At 35.7% G+C, this 22,880-nt stretch overlaps 2 protein-coding genes across 4 annotated transcripts in view; both read left to right on the plus strand.

Moving 5' to 3' along the window:
* The window catches only part of LOC133528630 (uncharacterized), a 318,208-nt gene that overhangs the window by 42,195 nt on the left and 253,133 nt on the right, over positions 1-22,880 (plus strand). The window lies entirely within an intron of this gene.
* Positions 12,291-12,581, plus strand: LOC133528495 (uncharacterized). The gene has a single exon (XM_061865883.1). It carries the CDS (start codon positions 12,291-12,293, stop codon positions 12,579-12,581), a length of 291 nt encoding a protein of 96 aa, XP_061721867.1.

Here is a 22,880-nt window from a genome sequence, read left to right on the forward strand (position 1 = left end):
AAAGGGGTTTTAAATTTGTTAATTACATTTTATATGGTGTCAATGGTGTATGGTGACGATCAAATTTGTCTTTAACAAAAAGCAAATAACAGAAATAAGCATGATTGTTTTATTTAAATATGATAGTGAACGATCCATTACATTAACATTAACTCACTCTGTATACTACAGACGTCATACACATCTTCTCGATTTACTACACGTCACATTTTACACGTAGAATGGGAAAGTTGTGTTTTTAAAAGTACTTATTTTCATTTTATTTAATTTTTTTCAATTGGAGACATTTAACTTCAAAGTTTAAATTTTTTGATTAAATGCACGAGCGAACGATAACAAAATCACGTACATCGTTTTATGATTTCGTTATGTCGTCATGTAAACATTTCTATCAAAATAAATAAAATAGCAAAATGTACGATCGAATTGGCCTCTCGATATAAGCGAAATAGACAGTCATAGATTTTCTATTAGGTATTTTTTCAACCTCAGGTTTTACAAATATTTTAAATGTGTATCATGTAAAGAGTTTCTAAATTGTCATCGGTGTAGACTTAAGCGGAGGTAAAGTAATACTAGTGAACATTTACGAGTTTTAATAAAAGTAATGAATAGCGCATAAATTTAAAGGGAACCATCAATTCAATACGCTACGCGTACAGCTGCTGGCGCAAGAGAGTGGGCACGCACGCCGGACTCTGACTGTGACACATACTGTTATTTCGGTCGTTGCGTTTCAAATGCGATCGCATAATATTTTATTTTCAGTGCGTACTCATGTTTATTCGTAGGTGACGTGGACGGCTCGAGTGACCGCGCCGGATATTTTGAACGATTTGTGACATGAATCCATTTTGTTCTATTCAAATGACAAATGTTTATATTCAACTGTTGGAATAGGAATGGACGTTTTGTCAGGCGTTTGCCGTCTAAGTCTTTTAAAATCATGATTAACAGTTTAGTAGGTAGGGACATTTATAAGATATGTACTAAGTATAATAATAACCATTTTAATGATTTTAAAGTCATGCAGTCAGTCAGTGCATGCAAGCAATCCCAAAACAGTCGCCAACAATATATAGCTACTTTATTCGTTACTTAAGCCCTTTCTTGAATGATGTACAATAATTTTGCATCGCCTTTAATAGCACAAAGGGTCCGACTATATTTTCTTATTCATGACAGACTTAGGATAGCATAAGTGCAAAAATTGCACCAAATTTCAACTTTATTGGTTCAGTAGTTTCGGAGAAAATAGGCTGTGACAGACAGACAGACAGAGGGTTCCGTTTCCTATAAGGGTTCCGTTTTTTCCTTTTGAGGTTCGGAACCCTAAAAATCAACTTTATAGTGGTACTAATACAGTTCACTACGGCTATGAACGTGTGGTGGTTATTAATGAGTTTTAGTTGTCACCTGACGGTATGAAGATGTGTATATTTATTATAATTATGTATATAGTATGTGTATGGATATGAATATACGTAGGTATGAGTATTAGTAGAGATATAGGTTAGGATGGTCATATTACATATGAAATTTTTACAGGGTATGATTTATAATAAATTAGTGGCGCTGTGAGCTGTAGAACGCGATAAGGTTCATAAGCTTGAAACTTTAACAATAAGAAGTGCTTATTTTGTTAAAACCTTATCACAGTGAACTCAAAATAATCTTATGTGCCAGTTATTTTCAGTTGCTGTACAGGGTCATTTTGACCAATTCTATATTTGAATATGTCATTATAGATCAGCAGTACAACACATATAGGGAGCGTGCATGAACTGTAGGAGGCAGCACAGGAGCTGTCAGATTTTTGGCGTGAAGCGTAAATGTTATGTTTATTGTTCCGATGTAGCCCACAAGATGGCAGAACCTACTATGCATAAGAAAACACTTGACGTGTAAATGTGCCTGTTTATGGTTCCGATTCAAACCACAAGATAGCAGACCCTCCAACGCGCACGGTCCCTATTGAAAAAAAGTGAGACGTTTTTAATTTTTTTTTTTCAAATTTTATCCATCAATTCATTAAAAACGTGTTAGTCAATCAGTGCTAACCCGTTATACTTACTTGCGTATTTTTACATGCAATTAATGTTCCCACCCTCCCACCGCAAAAATAAATACGCAAATAAATATAACAACCCACCACCAAAAGTACACCACGTGTTTCGCCTCTCTACGAGGCATTCTCAGGAGATGCTGGAGATGTTGACGGTCTGACACCCGACAACTGACTGAGCTGTCGTGATCTAAGTAAGGCATTTGATAGTGTAAATCATTATATACTTTTAAGGAAACTGGAAACCTATGGCATAAGGGGTCCTGCGCTTGCATGGTTTAAAACTTATCTAGAAGGTAGAAAGCAACGAACGGAGATCTCAAAAATAATCAAAATTGGAAACAAGCTTGTAAGAAAAAACTTTATTTCCGATTTTCGTGAAAATCTGTGGGGAGTACCACAGGGGAGCAATTTAGGCCCGTTGCTTTTCATAATTTATATTAATGATCTCCCTCAAGCAACCACCCCAGAGTGCATCTTATTTGCAGATGTTACGACTGTGATGGTAAAAGGCGATGAAATTTCTTCATATGAAGAAAACATAAATAAGGCTTTAGGTGAAATATGCCAATGGATTAGTCGCAATAATCTCAATATTAACTTAAGTAAAACTCATTTTATTCAATTTCAATCATACAGTGCACAAACAAGACAATTAAATGTTATTTGTGATAATATAGAAATAGAGAATTGTGATAACATTAAATTTTTAGGTTTACATATAGACAAGAATTTAAACTGGAAAAATCATGTGGATTTCGTGTACAAGAAGTTGGACAGTTTCGAATTTGCCATAAAAAAACTTAGAATGACTGTCTCTACTGAAGCTGCTATCACGGCATATCATGGTTATATATCATCATTATTGAACTATGGGCTCTTGCTCTAAGGGAATTCCGTAGACGTAATAAGGGCTTTAATTAGACAAAAAAAATGCATTCGTGCTATAGCTAATATTTCAATCACCGAGAGCGCTAGGCCCATCTTTAAAAAACTAATTATTTTACCGCTAACATGTATATACATAAAAAAAGCATGCCTGTTTGTCAAAAAACATCCTGAACTCTTTATATGCAGGTCTGATGTTTTTGCAGGTAACCAAAGAGCTCAATACATGGGCCTATTGTACCAACCTCCTTGTCGTACTGCGATCTATCGTAAAAATGCATATAATATGTGCATTATATTGTACAATAACCTTCCTCAAGACATGAGGCAAATGGAATATAAAAAATTTGCATTAGTGATCACTAAATGGCTAAATGAAAATTGTTTTTATAGTATCCAAGAATTTATGGACTTTCAATTGTACAACTAGCTAATAACTAACATTACTATTTACATAATTATTGACTGATTTGAATTTATTTTATTTGCATTGTAAGTTAATCGTGATTATTGTATTAATTTTAATTTAAGTATTATAGTTAAGAAAATGTTATCTCATTGATAACATTTTCATATTAGTTTGTATAATTTTTGCATGTCGTTCACCGACTGAATACTTTATTACCTAATGTACCTTAACACCCTGTACTGTATGTTGTTTTTTTAAGTATTCTGGCAAATAAAATAATTCTGATTCTGATTCTGTCTAGAACGGTCGGCCATATTTATACCTTGACCAGTCCCCCTACTGTGCAAGTGTGAGTGAGATGGAAAAATTCGTAATAACGGCGATGACGCAACATTCAACTGTTCGTTAAGAATCATCCCCCTATTGTTGTACCTATTATTTCCAACTGTTCCAGAACACTCAAACGCAATCCTTTCTCGCAAACATTTAAAATATCAAAAGAATGATTCTCAAGTAAAGCATGGCCACTGTCTATCAAGTGCTTCGCAAAATTAGACTTTTCTGGTGGAGTGTAAAGTGATAACGTTTTTAAACCATCTGTTCGCAGAGGTTACGCGAAGTCATTACCTTACAGCATGCATACGTCCCTGTCAGACACGTTGTTTCGAAGTAAATAAATAGTTACACGAACACAAAGCTGTCGTGAACGAGCGATTGAGGAACAAATAAAAAGCCCGTTCAGGATTGCAAAGTTCGCAACTCGGCGTTGTAATTTTAAGTCAGTGAACGAAACGGGGCTATCGGAGTGTAGGAATTGCAAATCGACTCACGCTCAACAGAGCGGAAAGACAAGGATGTATTTAAATTAATTTCGAGCTAGAGTCGGGACAGCGGAGCTTATCAACATCGGCATTAAGGCAGCGCGAGCGGAAACGCCGCCTGTCAAACAATAATACAAACCGACAACGTACATAACACCTTCCTTTATGATGTGATCATTAGCATTCACATGTACCTATACTGTGTTATAGAAGGAGATACCTACATGCTGGGAGAAAGTTGTGTTTGTACATACGATAAAAAAATGGAAAATTAACGCAACATAAAAACTGTACCTAACAAATAAGTCAGTTTAAAAAAATATAAAATAAGAAAACAAAACATATTAAATATCAACACCAAGCGAAATTTGTCAGATGTTTACTTCAGACTAATTTGCATGGGGTTTGTAAAAGAAGATAATTATTCCAATAAATATCTAATGTTAAGTGAAATTTAATATTTGTATGTATACATTTCTTCTTCTTCTTCCTTGTCGTATCCTCATGGTTGAGGGACGTACCGACTGTGGATACTCTTCACCAGTGCTCTCCGCTCTATCTATGGCCCGGTGCATGCTAGCCTGATATGTGGTTTTTATCTCTGAAGTTATTCTGTCCGCCCAACGCATGGCCATACGTCCATCCCTACGCTTCTTTGGCATGCGGCCAGTGATTATCAGCTTTTCCAGACTATCTGGACCTGTCCTGCTTAGATGGCCGAAGAAACCAAGTACACGTTGGGTTCAAATAGTGGAGAGCATAGTCGAACGCATCTATCCTACGAAGGGTTTCGATTTTAATGGTCCAGGTTTCACGTACAGAAAGATCGTGAAAACAAGGGTCCGCATTAGTCTGATCTTTGACGACCAGTTTGGCCTAGTGGGTAGTAACCCTGCCTACGACGCCGATGGTCACGGGTTCAAATCCTGGTAAGGGCATTTATTCGTGTGATAAGCATGGATATTTGTTCCTGAGTCATGGGTGTTTTCTATGTATTTAAGTATTTATAATATTAATATATTATATATATCGTTGTCTAAGTACCCTCAACACAAGCCTTATTGAACTTACTGTGAGACTACGTCAATTTGTGTAATAATTTTTATTTATCTTTGTTGTGCGGTTTGCTTCTGTTCTCCCATATTTTCTCGAGTCGTTTCACTGCAGCTTTGGCCATCTGGGCTCTTCTAACCACCTCTTGGTCGTAGTCACCGTCGTCACTTATTTGAGATCCCAAGTACACAAACTTGTGTACTACTTCAAGATCGTGCAACTCGTTGGTTCTCTCCATTTTACCAGGACGATCGATAAACATCAACTTCGTCTTGCTTCCGTTGATCTTAAGACCATATTTCTCTCTGACGAGCTCAATCCTTTGAAGCAGGACTGCAAGTTCTTTTTCCATAATAAATGCCCTTACCATCTATTTACTTACTTACTTTAAGTTGCTTACATATTTCTCTAAACATTTTTTATTTATTTGATGCAGTAGAAAATAATTATCAATGTCACGTTTAATATTAACATAGGTTCGCTATAGTCGAAAACCCTGTTTTAGCTATAATAGTACGTTTGTTTATACGATCTTTGTATTATTAGTTATTCATGTCTGTTACTTTGCCATTTTTCTTTTAGAAAAAGTAAAAACACTTATCAACTATCACAGTGAATAGAATTTTATGAAGTTGGGGCATAATATGTTAAATATTATTTAGCTTTTTTATTTACTCGTGTTATATTATTTACAATTGCCGTCAGGAAATTAGTTAAAAACTCAAGCCTCTTCCTTCCTTGTAAAGGACTTTATTTTTACTTACTTCCTTTATGGACAAAATATAGGTAATTTGTTACAGAACTCAAATTAAGATGGAAGTTGCCGAACAAGAAAATAATAAGCGTTATAAAAATAATTTCGCCAACGGACATGACTTGCGAGAGTCGTCGCCCAAGCAACCGTATTTCCTTTAGATGGTTTTGAGTAGCAATTTCTAAGAGACTTTTAGAACGTAATTTTGTTAATGTACCTCAAAGATATAATTAAAAACGAGGTTCCGTGTTGTAATTTTGCTTGTCTTTTGCTGAAAAATTAGCTATTAGTATGGACATGATTTTAGTTTACGCGTCGACTTTTGTTTGAAAAGGTAGGTAACAAACCTTATGTATAAGTACCATGTATTTCAAGGAGCATGTTTGCATAATCAGGAAATGTAATAATCGCGAAGCAATTGTCCTATTCAACAAGATCAAACGAAGCTCCGCTTCGATACAGTTCGTTTTCTTTGAACACATGCGGGCTGGGCCGCATTTGTTTGTTTGCGCTAGAGTTATCAACAATGGCGGGTATTGTGAAGAGGCAAATGATGTTTGATACAACGTTACGTTACGTTTTCACCTAGTATTATATTTGGTTTCATTTTCCTTGAACTGTATAAAGAGTTGCATCATCTGTGAGGCATAATTGTGTTTAATTACTATTGTTCTACCGGGTGATTCAGGAATTTTGAGCAGGTACAATACAAACCTGCAACATTTCAACCCTACGCATTTAGTAAATTATGAGCTACTGTTTCGTACTGGTATTAATGATATTAACGTTCATTTTTTAATGTCAAAGAACAAAAAAAAATTAAATTATTTAGTACATAGGTACCATCAAATCCCGTTATTTTTCGTTTTATCCTGAAAAGTGTCAATGGAATAACATTCGACTTTGAAAAAATCTTATATCTAACATGTGTTTTTTTTCATAATCAAAGTATTGTCAGATTTTATTTTTACTTATCGAGCGTTGTAGGGTGACCATGATTACAGAGAAATAAACCCTTACTTAAGAAAAAGTTAAAAACAGTATACTATAAACATTAATAGTATTGTTGACAAAAAATATTTTAATACTTTATTTTTCTATGCTCACTCTATTTAACCATTTAATGCATGTTTTTTTGCCTTAAATAAATATATGTGTTACATAATTCTTTACTGATTATGGGAAATATAATCAAAAAAATTAAAACATAGATTTTCACTCACTGCTAAATCGGTGTCAGCATTTACATAGGCTAAATCATATTTTTGTGAATATATAAATTTTAGTAAGAGATATATGAAAAATCTTACCAATATCAAAAAGGTACACCATTTGTGATATACCTATGACAAAGATTTTAAATGTAAAATAATTTCAAACCCCGAAAAAAACCTAAATCACATACTAAAAATCACCAACTTTTCCAGATTTTCCAAATTTTCCGCCAATTTGTCTTAAAACGAATGTATTTTTTTTTTAATTAAAATACTGCGAAAATGTAAATACTCTGAATGCGTAAGGTTGATCTGGCTCACGTCTCATGAATCACCTATAACTATAATAATAATACGCCCCCAGGGCAGCTTGTGGCGAGCTGAATGGGAAGTGACGTCCCTTGGGTCCCATACCCCCGAGAGTTGGCCAGGTCCCTCTCTCCGGCTTGCCTTGATTGGCCGGCTGGAGTGAACACTGAGCAGGGGCCGCAGGACTCTCACCTCTGGATTGCCTTTACTGGCCGTCCAGAGTGGGGTTTCAGAGCTATATGCTCGCTATATGGAAGTAAAATATGCATAAGACGCGAGTTGGCACAGTAAACAGCCACTGGGTAGAAAGCCGCGCACACCTCCCTAGTCCTGGTTACTAGTCCACTAATATTTCAACCCAATAGCCCTGTTTCTTTTTGTTTTTTTTTTTTTTCAATACCCCTACACTAACCGGGGCTTGTCCTTGGGTGCATTGCTATAGTGCATACAGGGAAAATCGTCGGTTGATGTCACATCACATTAAGTTAATTGTCTATTACAAAGGGCATCTACGAGTTGGCTTCGGCCCCACGCACGCCTTCCAAATGTCCGGGACCCCATGGTCCCGAGATAAAGTAAAGACAAGTAAAGATCTCCGTCTTCGTCGGTCACAGTATTAACACGGTTCAATATTAACAGTAGCAATATGAGAGTTTTGGGTACACATAAAAGTAGGACGAGGGCAATCAATATTAATAAAATAAAATAAAAAGTAGACAACCCGTAGTATGAATACGCAAACTGTAACATATAAATAAATCTAATCCTATACGTCCCACTGCTGGGCACAGGCCTCCCCTCATGCACGAGAGAGCTTGGTCTTTAGTCCCCACGCTAGCTCAATGCGGATTGGGGACTTCACATACACCTTTGAATTTCTTCGCAGATGTATGCAGGTTTTCCTTCTCCGAAAAGCTAGTGGTAAATATCAAATGATATTTCGTACATAAGTTCCGAAAAACCCATTGGTACGAGCCAAGATTTGAACCCGCGACCTCCGGATTGAAAAGTCAGACGTCATATCCACTCGGCCACCACCGCTCTATAATACAATAAATTTATAATCTAGTTCATAGTATACATTATTATAAAATTGATTACTCTGTCCTGTTCTACGTAATATTAACAGTATATTTGTTAATTTTATTGAGTAGGTAACAATAACAATATTATTAATAGTAGTTTCTGAGACTGTTATATAATAAAAGGCATTAAAATGCAAGAGTATGTGTTTAAGAAACGAACGAAGTGAGTTTCTTAATAGGATCACACGAGTGTGTTAATGCCTGTTTATGCACAGTTACATACACGATTTTATCTACACACATATTATACACTTTCTATGATATATTCTAACCCAAATTACAGGGCATCGTTGCACTCTTGGCGGAATTTGCGGATATGTGGTGGCGTCACCGAAATATTTTTATCGCTCATTTTACACGAAAGTTTTGCTATAGTTACTTTAAAAACAATAAAACATATTCATTTCATACATAAAACTAATTAAAAGATAAACTGTACGTTAAATGGCGGCAAACGAAAACTTTTTTCACACATGTCACGCATTCGTAGTTTTTTTTAATTCAGAGACAAACTAGAGTCGAGGGCCTATTTCCGTATCATTCGATACAAACTAACATGCGAAATGTCGTGCATGTCGAAATTGTATGCAATTTACATTTCATTTCGAACAAAAAGGCATCTCAACTGATATTAGAATAGAGGTCAAATAGAATTGCTTTTTTTCAGAGATGTTCCAAATTTGAAGTCATAACCAAATCGATTTTGATGTAGTTATGAATATGGAAGGTAGAGGTAAGGAATTGAATCTCCATGTAACAAAAAGTGTCATCAAAAAACCTTAAATATGTGGCGCTTCAAAAAAATCAAATCATAGACAGCGCACTTCACTCCGTCAATAACGCCTAGGTTCTTAGCTACTCTAGCGCTACTCTGGAGAGATTTGGAACTATTATTTATAGCTATAAATAATAGTTCCAAATCTCCAGAGTCAACAGAGCTGTCTCAGAGCTGTCAGCTGACAGCTGGACACTTTTGCAACAGTTCTACCATAAGAGACTTCACTCCTTTTAATTCCACACTCCATAGTTATGTTATGAAGCAATTACAACATCATCACAGATATAAAATTTGTTGTAACAAACAGTTTATCGTAATGTTGGCCATTGTTTACGGATTTTGAAAGCATCATAGAGGGTTTATGATATGTGTGTAGATAAAACACATTATTCACCATTTTAACACAGAATAATAAAATTACCGAGTATATTGGTACCTATCCAGATGGTATTTCGGTATAAATAACCGCATTCGCAAGTTCTCAACGGTGACATAACTCATTGTATTATATTGTTGGTGAGCTTGGTATTTATTCCACGCTATAACTGAGTGCACACCCACTGTGAGGTGTTACATGTTGGCGTTCAACAAAACAAAATTAGGCAATACAGACATTCTTTCAATAATGTTTTCTTCCCATTTCATGCAGTAATATTTTCTGGAAAATGTACACCTTCGCCCAATAATAACAGGTTTCATACTGATATTTTAGATACCTTTAAGTTGATGTTGCATGTATTTGGGAATGTTAAGATATATTATTAACATGGCAGTTATTAAAAAAATTATATTTTTGTTACAGGTACGGATTTCTTATCCTCGTTCATTTGTTACCTATGATTCAAAATTACTGGGGCAAACCCCAGGCCGTGAGTATACCAGTGGGTACCGTTACTAAGTGACAGTGCCCGGCAAAGGGGTGGATCAAAGTGTGTGACAATCCTCTCTGTCGCCACAATTCCATCGCGACGTGACGAGGGCCAATATTTACACGGAAATTGTTTTGATGCCAACAATTTCATGCATAGGGTTCGTTGCTCCATTCATTCAGAAGTATAAAATTCGTAACTCGCTAATATAGGGTTAAAATGAGAATTTTTTAGACAATTACTCCAGATCGGAAAGAGAAATAGCGGCTAGTCGCGGGCGTGAGTTAGTGCGCGACAGATGCGCGTTCGGAGCACATTCCAGATGGACATTTCATTTTGAGACAAGAATAGACTCTAATCTGTTTAAAAGACACCACTGTCTTTTGTGTGACGTAGTTCTCAAGGTTTTCTTCTAATACTTTAGTGTAAACATAGACCAGCTTATTTAAATCCATAATTATTTTTAACAGAGATATTTGAAGTTCCGTTTCGTTTATTTTTATGATAAGCATAAGAAATTAGAACATTACACATATTCATTGGGATAAAGAAACTAAAATTACTGTAATCTATACATCTATCTATACATCTATACATATAATAAAGCTGAAGAGGGTCGAAAGTCTGTACATGGAAGATATTCGAAAAAAAGTTGGCTGGGGATACTTAGAATCGATAACAGAACACGTTACAACAGTTTTTAGAATTTTTGTCTGTTTGTCTGTTTTTCTGTTTGTCTGTTTATTTAACCGCGCATCACGTGAAAACGACTAAACGGATTTTGATGCAAACTTTACTAATCTGTCGAGAAAATCCCCGGCCAAGTTATAGGCTAAAAAAATTCAAGGGGGGGGGGGGGGGGCGTAGCCACTACACTCGATTAAGTTTGCACCTGAGTCTTATGGCGCTACAAAAAAGTAAAGAAGAAGGTGCAAACTTTTCTTGGTTTTTTTTTGGTTTGAAGGAGGTGCAAACTTTTTTCAAATATATGCTACGACTATCGAGTACCCTGCTAAACTAACAGATGGCGCTGAAATTAAACCTCCGAGAAATGATTTTGCCAAATTAACTCTAAATTTAGAAGAGGGGGTACGGATATCAACAAATTTAATTGTATTTAACAGTAAATTGATTGTCACACATTGCACAGTGCCATCTTTTGAGGAACTGAGTAAAAATTTAGTAATCAAGTAAACTAAAAATGAGTTTACTTAAATACTTACGAATTAGTGGTAAAATCAACACGCGCATAATTGCATAATTATTTTAAAAAATATTAATTTTCTCCGTCATTAATTATACCTAATCGTAATTATATCGCATACGTGTAGCCTTCTTTAAGCACTTAATGATGGCCACGAAGGTGGGTACTTTGAAAAAAAAAACAGCTTTCTCTGACGTTTGCAGAGTAAATGTCAAACGATTTAGAACTCGCATTTTATACGCGTTTAAATGCCTTCCCGAAAAAATGAAATCTTTCGCGAAAGTCTCGCAACGCATTAAGGCTACAAGGGGCACGGTCTCAGGAGTCTGAGGAAGACCACGGTAAGAGACTCAGTGGCGCTCTAGCCAGGCAGGCCGCTTCACTTTCGGCTGAAACGGCATGCCAGCGCGAGTCTCCGTTGCGATCCCAAAGACATCGTACGCAATCTGTGAGATCGCTCGAAACTAGCGACGATCGTGATTTCAATCGTACCCGCGACTACCAGAGACGTTATGCAGAATCGTTCCTTCCGTCCGTGAAAACCTCATTCGGAACGGAGACCTGACACAGGTGACGCAGCGTGAGAAATCTTGGGTTTGTGAGAGAGCCATACTCACGCAAAAAAAAGGAATAGGCAGCGGCAGTTAATGCGCGGAAATCGAAGGTGAACATGCAGTATATAATTCCTCTAACACTGTCTTGGATGAAGGCAACGTCACAACATACCCGGTGGAGTTCCTAAACTCATCGAGTGCTTCAGGATTCCTAGCACACGTTATGCAACAGAACCCGGCTAAAAGTAGTGCAACTGCAGCGAAATCTCATCGAGGCGCAGATCCTGATGGGGTGCGGCGCCGGAGAAGCCGTGTTCATCCCGCGCATGCCCGTCATCCTGAGCAAGTTCCTGTTCCGCTTCAAGCACCTACAGTTATCCTTGAGCGTCTGCTTTTCCATGACCATTAACAAGTCGCAGGGGCAGACATTGCGCGCCGCCGGCATGGACTTGCGCACGGGTTGCTTCTCGCACGGGCAGCTCTACGTGGCGTGTTTGCGCGTTACCAGCTGCACGGAGATATTCGTGCTAATACCCGCCAGGGAGACTTACAATGTGGTGTACAAAGAAATATTGTAAAATGTCAATGTTATGTAAATATACTTTACATACCTACTTATTTGTATGTAACTGTAGATATAATTGTTTGTATATATTTGGGTGTGCATACGTAAACATAACTGTAAATAAAATGCAAATGCTCGGCCTCAAGATTTTGATATCTCTTCTCCTTTTCTCTCATCTTACTTCTAACTAATATTACACCTAAATCCGAAAGTATGTTAGGAAGTATGGATTTCTATGTGTATATTTCTTACCTTTTCATGGACCGATTTGGATGATATTTGCCATGGACATGATTTAGATAGGTACAGTCAAGCACGTAAAAATACAAAAATGGTACTGTATTGTCCGATATACACCTACTACTCTATGTCGTTTAAATCACTTCAAAACTTTGAATAAGCGCAAAAAAAACTTTTGATTTTGGAGTGTAGTTTAAGTGGTACCTAATTGTAAAATATTTTATCTGGACTATAGTCCTCTAGCGTATCCATCTGTCAACTTTACTTCAAGTTCCACGTCCATGGGAGAGTGAGAGAAATTAGGGGCGAAATAGCCGCTTAATAACAGAAACCGAATTCCACGCGGGCGGAGCCGCGGGCACAGCTAGTCTACAATATGTCTGAATATCTTTTTAATGTGTTGAAATTACGTGCAATCTTTGTATCTGAGTTTATTGTAGTTTAAGCAGTTTTGTATTAATATAGGTACACACATGGAATTTGCTATTAAGTTTGGTACCTATTTCTATTTCATTTATGTATACTTTTATATGTATAATATGTATTCAAAGCGGCAAGGCACAGCGGCGAGGCAAAGACTTCTGCTATATAAATCGCAAGTCAGACCCCCTGTGGAGTACTGCTGGCATCCAAGAGCACCTGGATGCCAGCTTGGTCCCTTTGACTCAGTCCCGGTTTTCTGTGGGCCTTACACTTCACCAACTTTTACATGACAAAGTGCGTATATGCCATTATTCGACCCTGACTGACTGTATTAATAATCAATCCTATTACCTATTTAAACTAAAACGGGACGAAATGGTGCACTTACCCTTATTATTTGTCCTAACGTTGCGAAAGTGACATTACATTCTTGGTGGCACGCAGACTCGCAAGGAATTGTATTATCTAGCTACACGGGTTTGCGAACTACCCGTACTTGGTCTCGATTATTCACTTTTACGGTAGGTTTATCACTTTGCCTACACACAACACTCAATACATCCGATGGTCTGAGACTGTACGTTTTTCTCCCTTATATTTACTAATCACAAGATTCCTCGAGGACCCCTGTTCGTCATTATGGTTGAAATTTGATTCTTCCTTATTTCAATCGCTACACGTATTGTTTGAGAAGCCTTGAATTGTTGATTGTTGAGCTCAGTTGCGCCACTGAACACAACACATATTTATTTCGCGATTTTTGAGAGCGGTGAAATGCCATTAAGGAATGGCTAATCTAAATCATGGCCCAAGTGCAACGACATATTATTAGTTAGTAGGTATATCATATTTACATACATTCGATATCACTGATTTGAAAGTCCCGAAATGATATGTACAACAAATATACGAAGCAGGTTATATATTTCTGAAATCACTTCATTATTGTCATTTTCCGTCAGTCGTTAAACAAAATGGACATGTTTCTAATAGTTTACAATGTTCAGAGTTCGGGTAGGTACCTACATATGACATCGATATTTTCTTACACTTTGGCACCTTTCCCAATGTTCTTTTGACGGAAGAAACAAAACAAGGAGCTAAATCATTGGATGTTACTGTTATAAGCTAGGTATTCACTGAGTCAGGTTTCGTAACGCGGGGCTTTCATGAAGGCGGATTAAATCAATATCGATGATGTCCACTTTTCTCTTTCTTATCGGAATATTTATTAGCCAATTCCTCGACATAGACTTACCTACCTATAAATATTCAGGTTTCCCGTCTTTAACGCTGTAGATGGAAAACTTTAATTTCTAAAGAGTGTGTTTTGGTACCAGGCTTTATAAAGCAAATCTTTACAAAATTCTCTTTTAGTGGACCATGTGGTTAAACCAATGATCCCTACTATTTTCATATACGATTAGTACCTATGATTAAAATGATTACCCTAATCCTTAATCGAGGCTAACCTGATTGAATAAAAGTAAAGCAGTCGATGAACAAATGTAACTAACTGTACAAAATTTATTTAAATTAACATTACAACATAAAACAAAGATTACACATTTTCCATTTCCTACAAATAATATAGCGTGCTGTGGAGCCCCAATTTGAATAGTTAAGCTGCACGCATCCAAAAAATTCATCACGTTACAAGCATATTGAATTTCACAAAATAATTCTGCACAGACCATGCTCTCAATAAATTCCACTGCGGAACCCTTTATCCAATCACGAGAGCTATTACGGATCACTGATTCTGCGTCCCTAACGTCGAGCTAAAATCAAACGGAGAAAGCTCTCCTGCCTAATGGAATCACATTTCCAATAGAATTCAAATACATCAATCAAAAAAGCTAATAAGTATCAACAAGAATTTGAGAAAGACCTATCAATTAAGAAAAGGAACAATTGGTCCCTAATTTGGAATTTGGGGGTAAGATTTTTGATAACGACAGCTGAAATAAAACGGGCGCCGAGAAAGTCAAAAGTAGGCTAATAAATTTAAAAAAGAGAGTGAATGTTACTTACGGTATAAATACGGACACAAGTTATTAAAGTTAGCTCTAATATAAGTACAATTGGTGATTAGGATTTTTTTTTATTAGTTCAATTAGTGAATATATGAGTATGAGAAATTTTAAAAAATCCGTACAAAAAACGTCAAAACTTCAGGCTGGGGCTTTTTTGACACGACATAGTAACAGGTGACGGTATACCTTATATACCTTATATAAAATGGAAAAAGTGATTAAAATTTAACCCTTGGAGTGGTAGGTCGTCGACTCCCAACCGATTATGTTATTTAAATTTCAAATTTAATTAATTGATGAAATAGAATTAAATTTCCAACTCAAAAACAACATATGCCACGCGAAAAGATATGTACCACGTCACATATCGTCGGTTAAAGATAGTACAGTCATTATATCCAAAAAACCGACCCTACCCGTGAATAATCAGTTCTTGAATTTTTTTTTTCGTAGGTCTCTCGGGGGGGTCACTGGGAGTGTATATTCAAAAAGTAGACCGAATCAGGCTCCTGTGTATATTAGAAAAATGTTTTTATTTTCAAAAAAAAAAGGTTTTTCTTGAATAACTCGGGCATTTTTGATTTTACAGTAAAACCGTGAGGACAAAAATTGTAGAAAATTTGTTTTTCTACAAGTTTGGTCCTTACAATTTTTCTTCTAGGATCGATATTTTGGAAATTAAACCTGAAAAACGCGACAAATTCAAAATATTATCATTATCTCATATGTTCCACGTTTTTCGGCATGTAGGAGATAATGATAATATTTTTAATTTGTCGCGTTTTTCAGGTTTAATTTCCAAAATATCAATTTTGGAGGAATAAAGGTAGGAACCAAAATTGTTCAGAATTTGATTCTCTACAACTTTCTTTCTCTTCATTCATGCCGTAAAACGTGGAACATAGGAGATAATGATAATATTTTGAATTTGTCGCGTTTTTCAGGTTTTATTTCCAAAATATCGATCCCAGAAGAAAAATTGTGAGAACCAAACTTGTAGAAAATCAAATTTCCTACAATTTTTGTCCTCACGGTTTTACTGTCAAATCAAAAATAGCCGAGTTATTGAAGAAAAACCGTTTTTCGAATATATACGAGCCTGATTCAGTCTACTTTTTGAATTTACACTCCGTGTGACCCCCCCGAGGGACCTACGAAAAAAAATCCAAGAACTGATTATTCACGGGTCGGGTCGGTTTTTTGGATATAATGACTGTACTAAGACGCAAACAAAGGGGTTAAGATGTTTGCATCTTTAGGTGTTGTTAACTTAAGTTGCAAATGCTCCTATCCTTGAAATTGAATCAGACTCGAATAGTATGTGTGAGATATAACTATTTCAACGTACGTAAAAAGGGAGCGATTGACATTGTCAAAAAAAAAAACTTGACCAATGCAAGCCGGACTTAAAGAGGACAGGTTGCGTATCCGTACAAGATGAAGCACAATGTAATTTTATCTACAAGGTGTACCGAAGAAATCTAGTTTCTACGAGTAATACTACCATGTTTTTCTTTCTACTTTTTCCTTAGGATTTTATTTTATTTTATTTTTATTATTTGTGTTTACCTATAGTGGCAGTCAAACTACGACCAGATGTTGGAGGCTTAGTAATAGGGTCCAACAACAATAATCCGTGAAATAATAACGTCCATGAAATTAATGTTACCACCCTCCCACTGCGAAAATAAATATAGTAAACCGCCACCAAAGGTACAAAACTCGACACGTATTTCGTCTCTCTACGAGGAGATGCTGAAGATGTAAACGGCTTGGCGTCCAGCAATGGAATGAACTGTACCGACTGTTATATATATTATGTATATTTATATATATTAAAATAAATAAATATTATAGGACATTATTACACAAATTGACTAAGTCCCTCAGTAAGCTCAATAAGGCTTGTGTTGAGGGTACTTAGACAACGATAGACCGGAGAAGAGGTGATAAAATGTATACCTAGGTACATAATTTTGGGAACAAATCAAATAATTTGATCTGTGTGTGAAATATATATCACATATTAAAGAAAAAATTACGAAGAAAAAAGAAGAAGTGGTAAGGGCCGGATTCGAACCGGTGTCTTTACTTAACGCGGCTAGCACCATGAACCCCTGTCCCTAGTGGACAGGCATTTTCTCTAAAAGTCTTCTAGAAATCGATTGCTCATGTCATCTCGGTTATGTGTATATTTACTATCTGTGCATTCAGTATGATGTCCTGAACACAAATATATGAGATGATAAACGCGAAAGTAGGGGGGCTTTTTTCACTGCCAGCAACTCGCCAGGCGGGCGCTCAGTCCGTAGTCGCTTTTCGCTTCATACGCATTTTCCCATGTTATCGGCAACGCTCGTAGCGCGTAGCAGGCGCTGGCACTGAATGTGTTAATATACCAATGTTTCATCACAAACATTATCACAAATTTTCACTACTTGGTCTAACAAATAATTAGAAAACGTTCAAAAATTTCACAATCCAGAGTTGACTTTGAACTGTTCTAAATTGAAAATGACCGAATGGATTATTCCAATTTTTACTAAATGACTGTGAATATCTTCTATATAATATCTAAAAGTAATTAAACAGATATATCAGTACCCCTAGTGTAAATTTGATCGACATCATAACGTGACGAACGCGTTTGCGTTAAGTCTCATTTTGTATAGGATTTTGAGTTTCCAAAACGTCCCGCTTGGCGCGCTCTTTCTAAATCCAATACAAAATGAGACTAAACGCAAACGCGTACGTCACGTTTCGAAATCGAATTTATTTACACTAGGGGTACTGAAAATAAGAAAAGCACATCATTTTGAAAAACAGCATAATTTTCTGTTATATTAAACTGCAACTATTATTAAAACACACAAAACACCCGGCTGTTTACATATAATTTTTGCAAAAAAAAAGAAAAAACAACCCCCCCTCCCTTTTCATTTGCGGGCGCCATTTACAGTTCAGAGTCAAATCAAGATTGTGAAGGTACACATGATATGTTTAAAAGAAAAAAGTTAAAAAGTTTGTACTGCCGACTTTATGACGTCACAGTAACTACCCTCACCATCTTCGCACTTGTCATCTGATATATTTGAGTTCAGGACATTATACTGAATGAATTGATACAGCTGAGATAACATGAACGAAAAGTAACCTAGAAAATGTTCCGCCGACCTCGTACCCCTAAGCCACCTCGTTATTTTGGAAACGGTCCCACCTTCTCGACTATAGTCATCTTAGATAGACTAGGCTTCTTTGACCATTTCAATGGGCGAGCAGTACGTGATTGCACCTCCTGTACGAATCCCTTACGCGATTACGATATACAATCAATACACAATCGAGTTCATAAATACTATTAGAAGTATTAGAATAAATCAAATTATTTTCAGAAAATATTTTAATTTGTTTTTATTTCAAGTAGAAACACTAGTATATAATATATACTATATATATTTATTTCAGTGAGTTCATAAATGTATACATATTTATGAACTCGACTGAACCTACGTGTGGTAATGATAATCGAATAAGCATACGTACAGTTTATGTGGTCAAATAATATTAATTTACAAGTTACGTTTGGCAAGGATAACGGTTTTTTATTCAAAGATTTGCTTGAGAAGTTAAATTGTACGTAACTTGTTTAGTATCTCGACACATGCATCGTTGGGTGTGTGTAGCTAGCTCTAATGAACGCCCAACTTTCCAACGGATTAGTTGTTTGCTAGTCCGTTTCCTAATTCAGGTGATCCTGCCAAGCCCGCTGCTGAGTGTGTTGTATTCCTTTCCTTCCGGGTACGTCAAACTTTTACATGAGAAGCCCGTTCAAGATAAAGTTCTTTTGTTTAACTAGTTCTACTTATGTTCATACATCGCACCGTTTATAAACTCGCTAATCGAGTGATATATAGATATACATCATATCACTTTGATTGTTTTATACTCTATTATTTTAACCATAGATTTATTATAAAATAAAGTGATTATATAAATGAAGAACTAAGCAACTACCCCAACTTTTGTTTGTTTTTTCTGTATGATAGATTAGGACACGTTTAGATTCAAACCAAGATAAGTTGGCGGCGATTTTGGCAGTCTAGATAGTGCAAGTGTTATTTTAAACGTCAAACTTCTATGAAATTAAGACGTTTACTTAACACTTGCACAGGCTGGACTATCAAAATCACTGCCTGCATTTATTTTGGTCTGATTCTACAGTAACTTTATTTTTTTTTATTGTAATTCTGCATATGTGACTGAAACTGGAAAAATGTCTTACTTTGTCGCTTGCCAGAAGGACGAGATTGGCTTGTATCTTTATACGAATAACCTTTCAAGGCGTCCTTATGACAAGCGACAAAGTGGGACGTTTTACCGGTTACGGTCACATAATCGAGTTTAGATTAAACTTCTTTGACCCGTCTAATTCTTATTTAATATTTTATGAAAATAAAAAGTGTTAGAATAGGCCAAAATACGCAGAAGATGAACAATGTGCATTTGGAACATTATAAATGATAGCCTCAAATATAAAATAAATATGTTAAAAATAAAGAGTATTTAATGATCTTCTTGTATTCGAAAGATAGCTTTTCATTGAAACTAATATTTTAAATTGCCTAAATAAAGATGACACTTACGACTAAAAATTAAAATGTTCATTTTATATATATCTTACTAAAATATGAACCAATTAAAACTTGAGAGTTGGTCAGGGTATAGATGAAATGAACTAAATTAAAAACTGTTCATTTTTAGAAACACAAGTAAAAGATGTAACTAGTACATTCTATTCGTTCATGTATCGGCCATAAATGAATAGTAGGATAAACTAAATATACTCTAAATACTACTGTTTCTGTTTAGCCTGTGATGGTTGACTGGTAGAGAATGCCTTTAGGCATTAAGTTCGCCATTTGTACTTTATTTGTTGTGTTTGCGCAATAAAGTTTAAATAAATAAATAAATAAATAATCGTGGTACATATAAACATATCCTTTCATCTTTTGCCCAAAAATCAACGATCAGCCCTTTTACAATCAAACAATCATTTCAAAAAACTAGTCCTTGCCTTGACCACCTCCTAGCCTAGTCGGTAGTGATCCTGCCTAAGGAGCATTTGGTCCCAGGTTCGAATTCTAGTAAGGGCATTTATTTGTGCTTGTCACAAATACTTCTCCCTGAGTTGTGGACGTTTTCTATGTACATAAATAAGTATTTATACATATCGTCGTCTAGTAGCACCCACAACATAAGCCGTATTGAGCTCTCTGTGGACGTGGTTGATCTGTATGAAATTGTCCTATAATATTTATTTATTTGGCAAAAAGGTGAACGCCGTTCATCTATTGATTCATATAAATAATATTTCTCATATTATTATTTAAAAAATAAAATTGTTTAAAAAGTAACGTCCAAGAATATTAACACATAACGTAAACAACGTTATGTGTTAATTAATAGTCTCGAATCTATACGAAACAAAATTATTTCAATACATTAATTATTCTATTTTATACGCGATCTTAATAAGATTTACATTCAAACGTTGTTTTTGGGGAGAAGCGAAAGAGTTACACATTTAGTAAAAAAAACTAATAAGCGCGTAAAGTACATCAGGATTTAATTATTTCCATTTATAATTCATTATTCCGATAATTCCCATTTATAATCCTAAAGTTCAACGTCTCGGTGTCGTTCATTTCTTGGTGCCACGGCCCTATAATCAGGAAACTCCAAATGAAGTCATAAATTTATCATCTGGCCGTTTGCTTTGGTTTATTTACCATTTGGTTTATTTCCAATTGTGAATCCATTGCACAAATATATACCTACTTATTATAATATTTTAAGGGCGCCGGCTTTTCCATTTCTGAGCAGCCGTATCGTCATTTACAAAATTTACATTCACGCCATTTACCATTACGAGCTACCAATAACACCTTTTAGGGCTGAAAGGCAAGTCATTCTGTAGCAATGTTCAAGACGAAATTGGCTTTTACTCGTAGGTAGGTATTGTTTTTTAAGGTGCTAGTATTGGTGACCCCTAATTGTTATTACTAGTAATCTTAGTAAAATAACTAACGTTATGATGTGATCCAATAATTATTTTCCATTTGCATTTAAATATTGTCTCAGATGTCAGCCAAATACGTGTGGCGATTTCACGGACCATACGCGTGTATAAAGTTATTGCAAAACAGTCTACCTACGTAAATGTCGTGTGCTTTTACTAAAACTGAGAAACAATTAACCCACATCAGCGATGGGTCGGCTTTCCTCATAGTTTGGTTGGCGTAAGCGGGCCGACCCTAAGGTCTCGTGCACACGGTCTAAGGGAACTCTCGTATTACTTGTCAATAATCTTGACCGTAGTCTGAGTTTGGCAAACTACCACTCGTGTGGACTACGCTTTACCAATAGGTCGGTATTACGGCAAAATTGTTTGAAACTGCTATGTGTTGTATTAATGTGGATGTAGCCGCCCGGCTGCCCAAAGACCGCGAGGGGATTTTGTTGCTTCAAGTTTTAAGAGTACAAAAAGTATGTAAATAGCTATTTACATGTGGGCAAGTTAGATCTATGATAAAGAAACACATGCTTAAAATGCGAAAATAATGAAAATTTATACAAAGATAAAGTGTACTGTATAATTAATTCTACACGCCTAGACTCCTTAACTCAAAAAATCTTTTTAATTTAAGATTAGTAGTTAAGTTAGAAAAATGCATGTTTTTTTGATATGAAATAAACAAATTAATTTTTTTTTTTTTTTTTACAACAGAATACAATATTCTTTTTGAATATAAGATGAGTAGGTATAGTCTGTCAAACCATTCCCGTCAGTAGAAAAAAAGGCATATTTAAAAAAATAGACGCGAAGGGTCAACGTCCCAAAGATAATTTGAATTTCGTTCATTTTTCTATTGACAAAGTTATTTGACCGGCTATATGTTTAAAAGATTTCCTGCTGAACATATGCATATATCTCACTCAGCTATAGGTACTTGACGACCGGTCTGGCCTAGTGGGTAGTGACCCTGCCTATGAAGCCGATGGCCCCGGGTTCAAATCCTGGTAAGGGCATTTATTCGTAAGATGAGCATGGATATTTTTTCCTGAGTCATGGGCATGGGTGTTTTATATTTACAATTTGTAAATATATATATATATATTTACAAATCGATATATATATATATATATATATATATATATATATATATATATATATATATATATCGTTGTCTAAGTACCCACAACACAAGCCTTTTTGAGTTTACTGTGGGACTTTAGCCAATTTGTGTAGTAATGTCCTGTAATATATATTTTATTTATTTAGGTACTTTTCTGTTTCATGAAAATCTGCAAGCAATGCTGATTAATGTTGCATATTTGGTTACTAAAACATCCAATCATTTGTCAACTTATCCATCCCATATGTAAGGGCTATTCATGATGATGATGAGTTATAATAAGTACATCGAACCATGAGGCAAATAAATGGACTAAAATAAAACCTACACAGAGAAGCGTCCATCACGTTCACGTAAAATGCCAAAACATTTCATGATAACATGGATACTAAAGTTTTATAGACACGTCAGACATAT

This window comes from Cydia pomonella, chromosome 19 (assembly GCF_033807575.1).
Source record: "Cydia pomonella isolate Wapato2018A chromosome 19, ilCydPomo1, whole genome shotgun sequence".
NCBI lineage: Eukaryota > Metazoa > Arthropoda > Insecta > Lepidoptera > Tortricidae > Cydia > Cydia pomonella.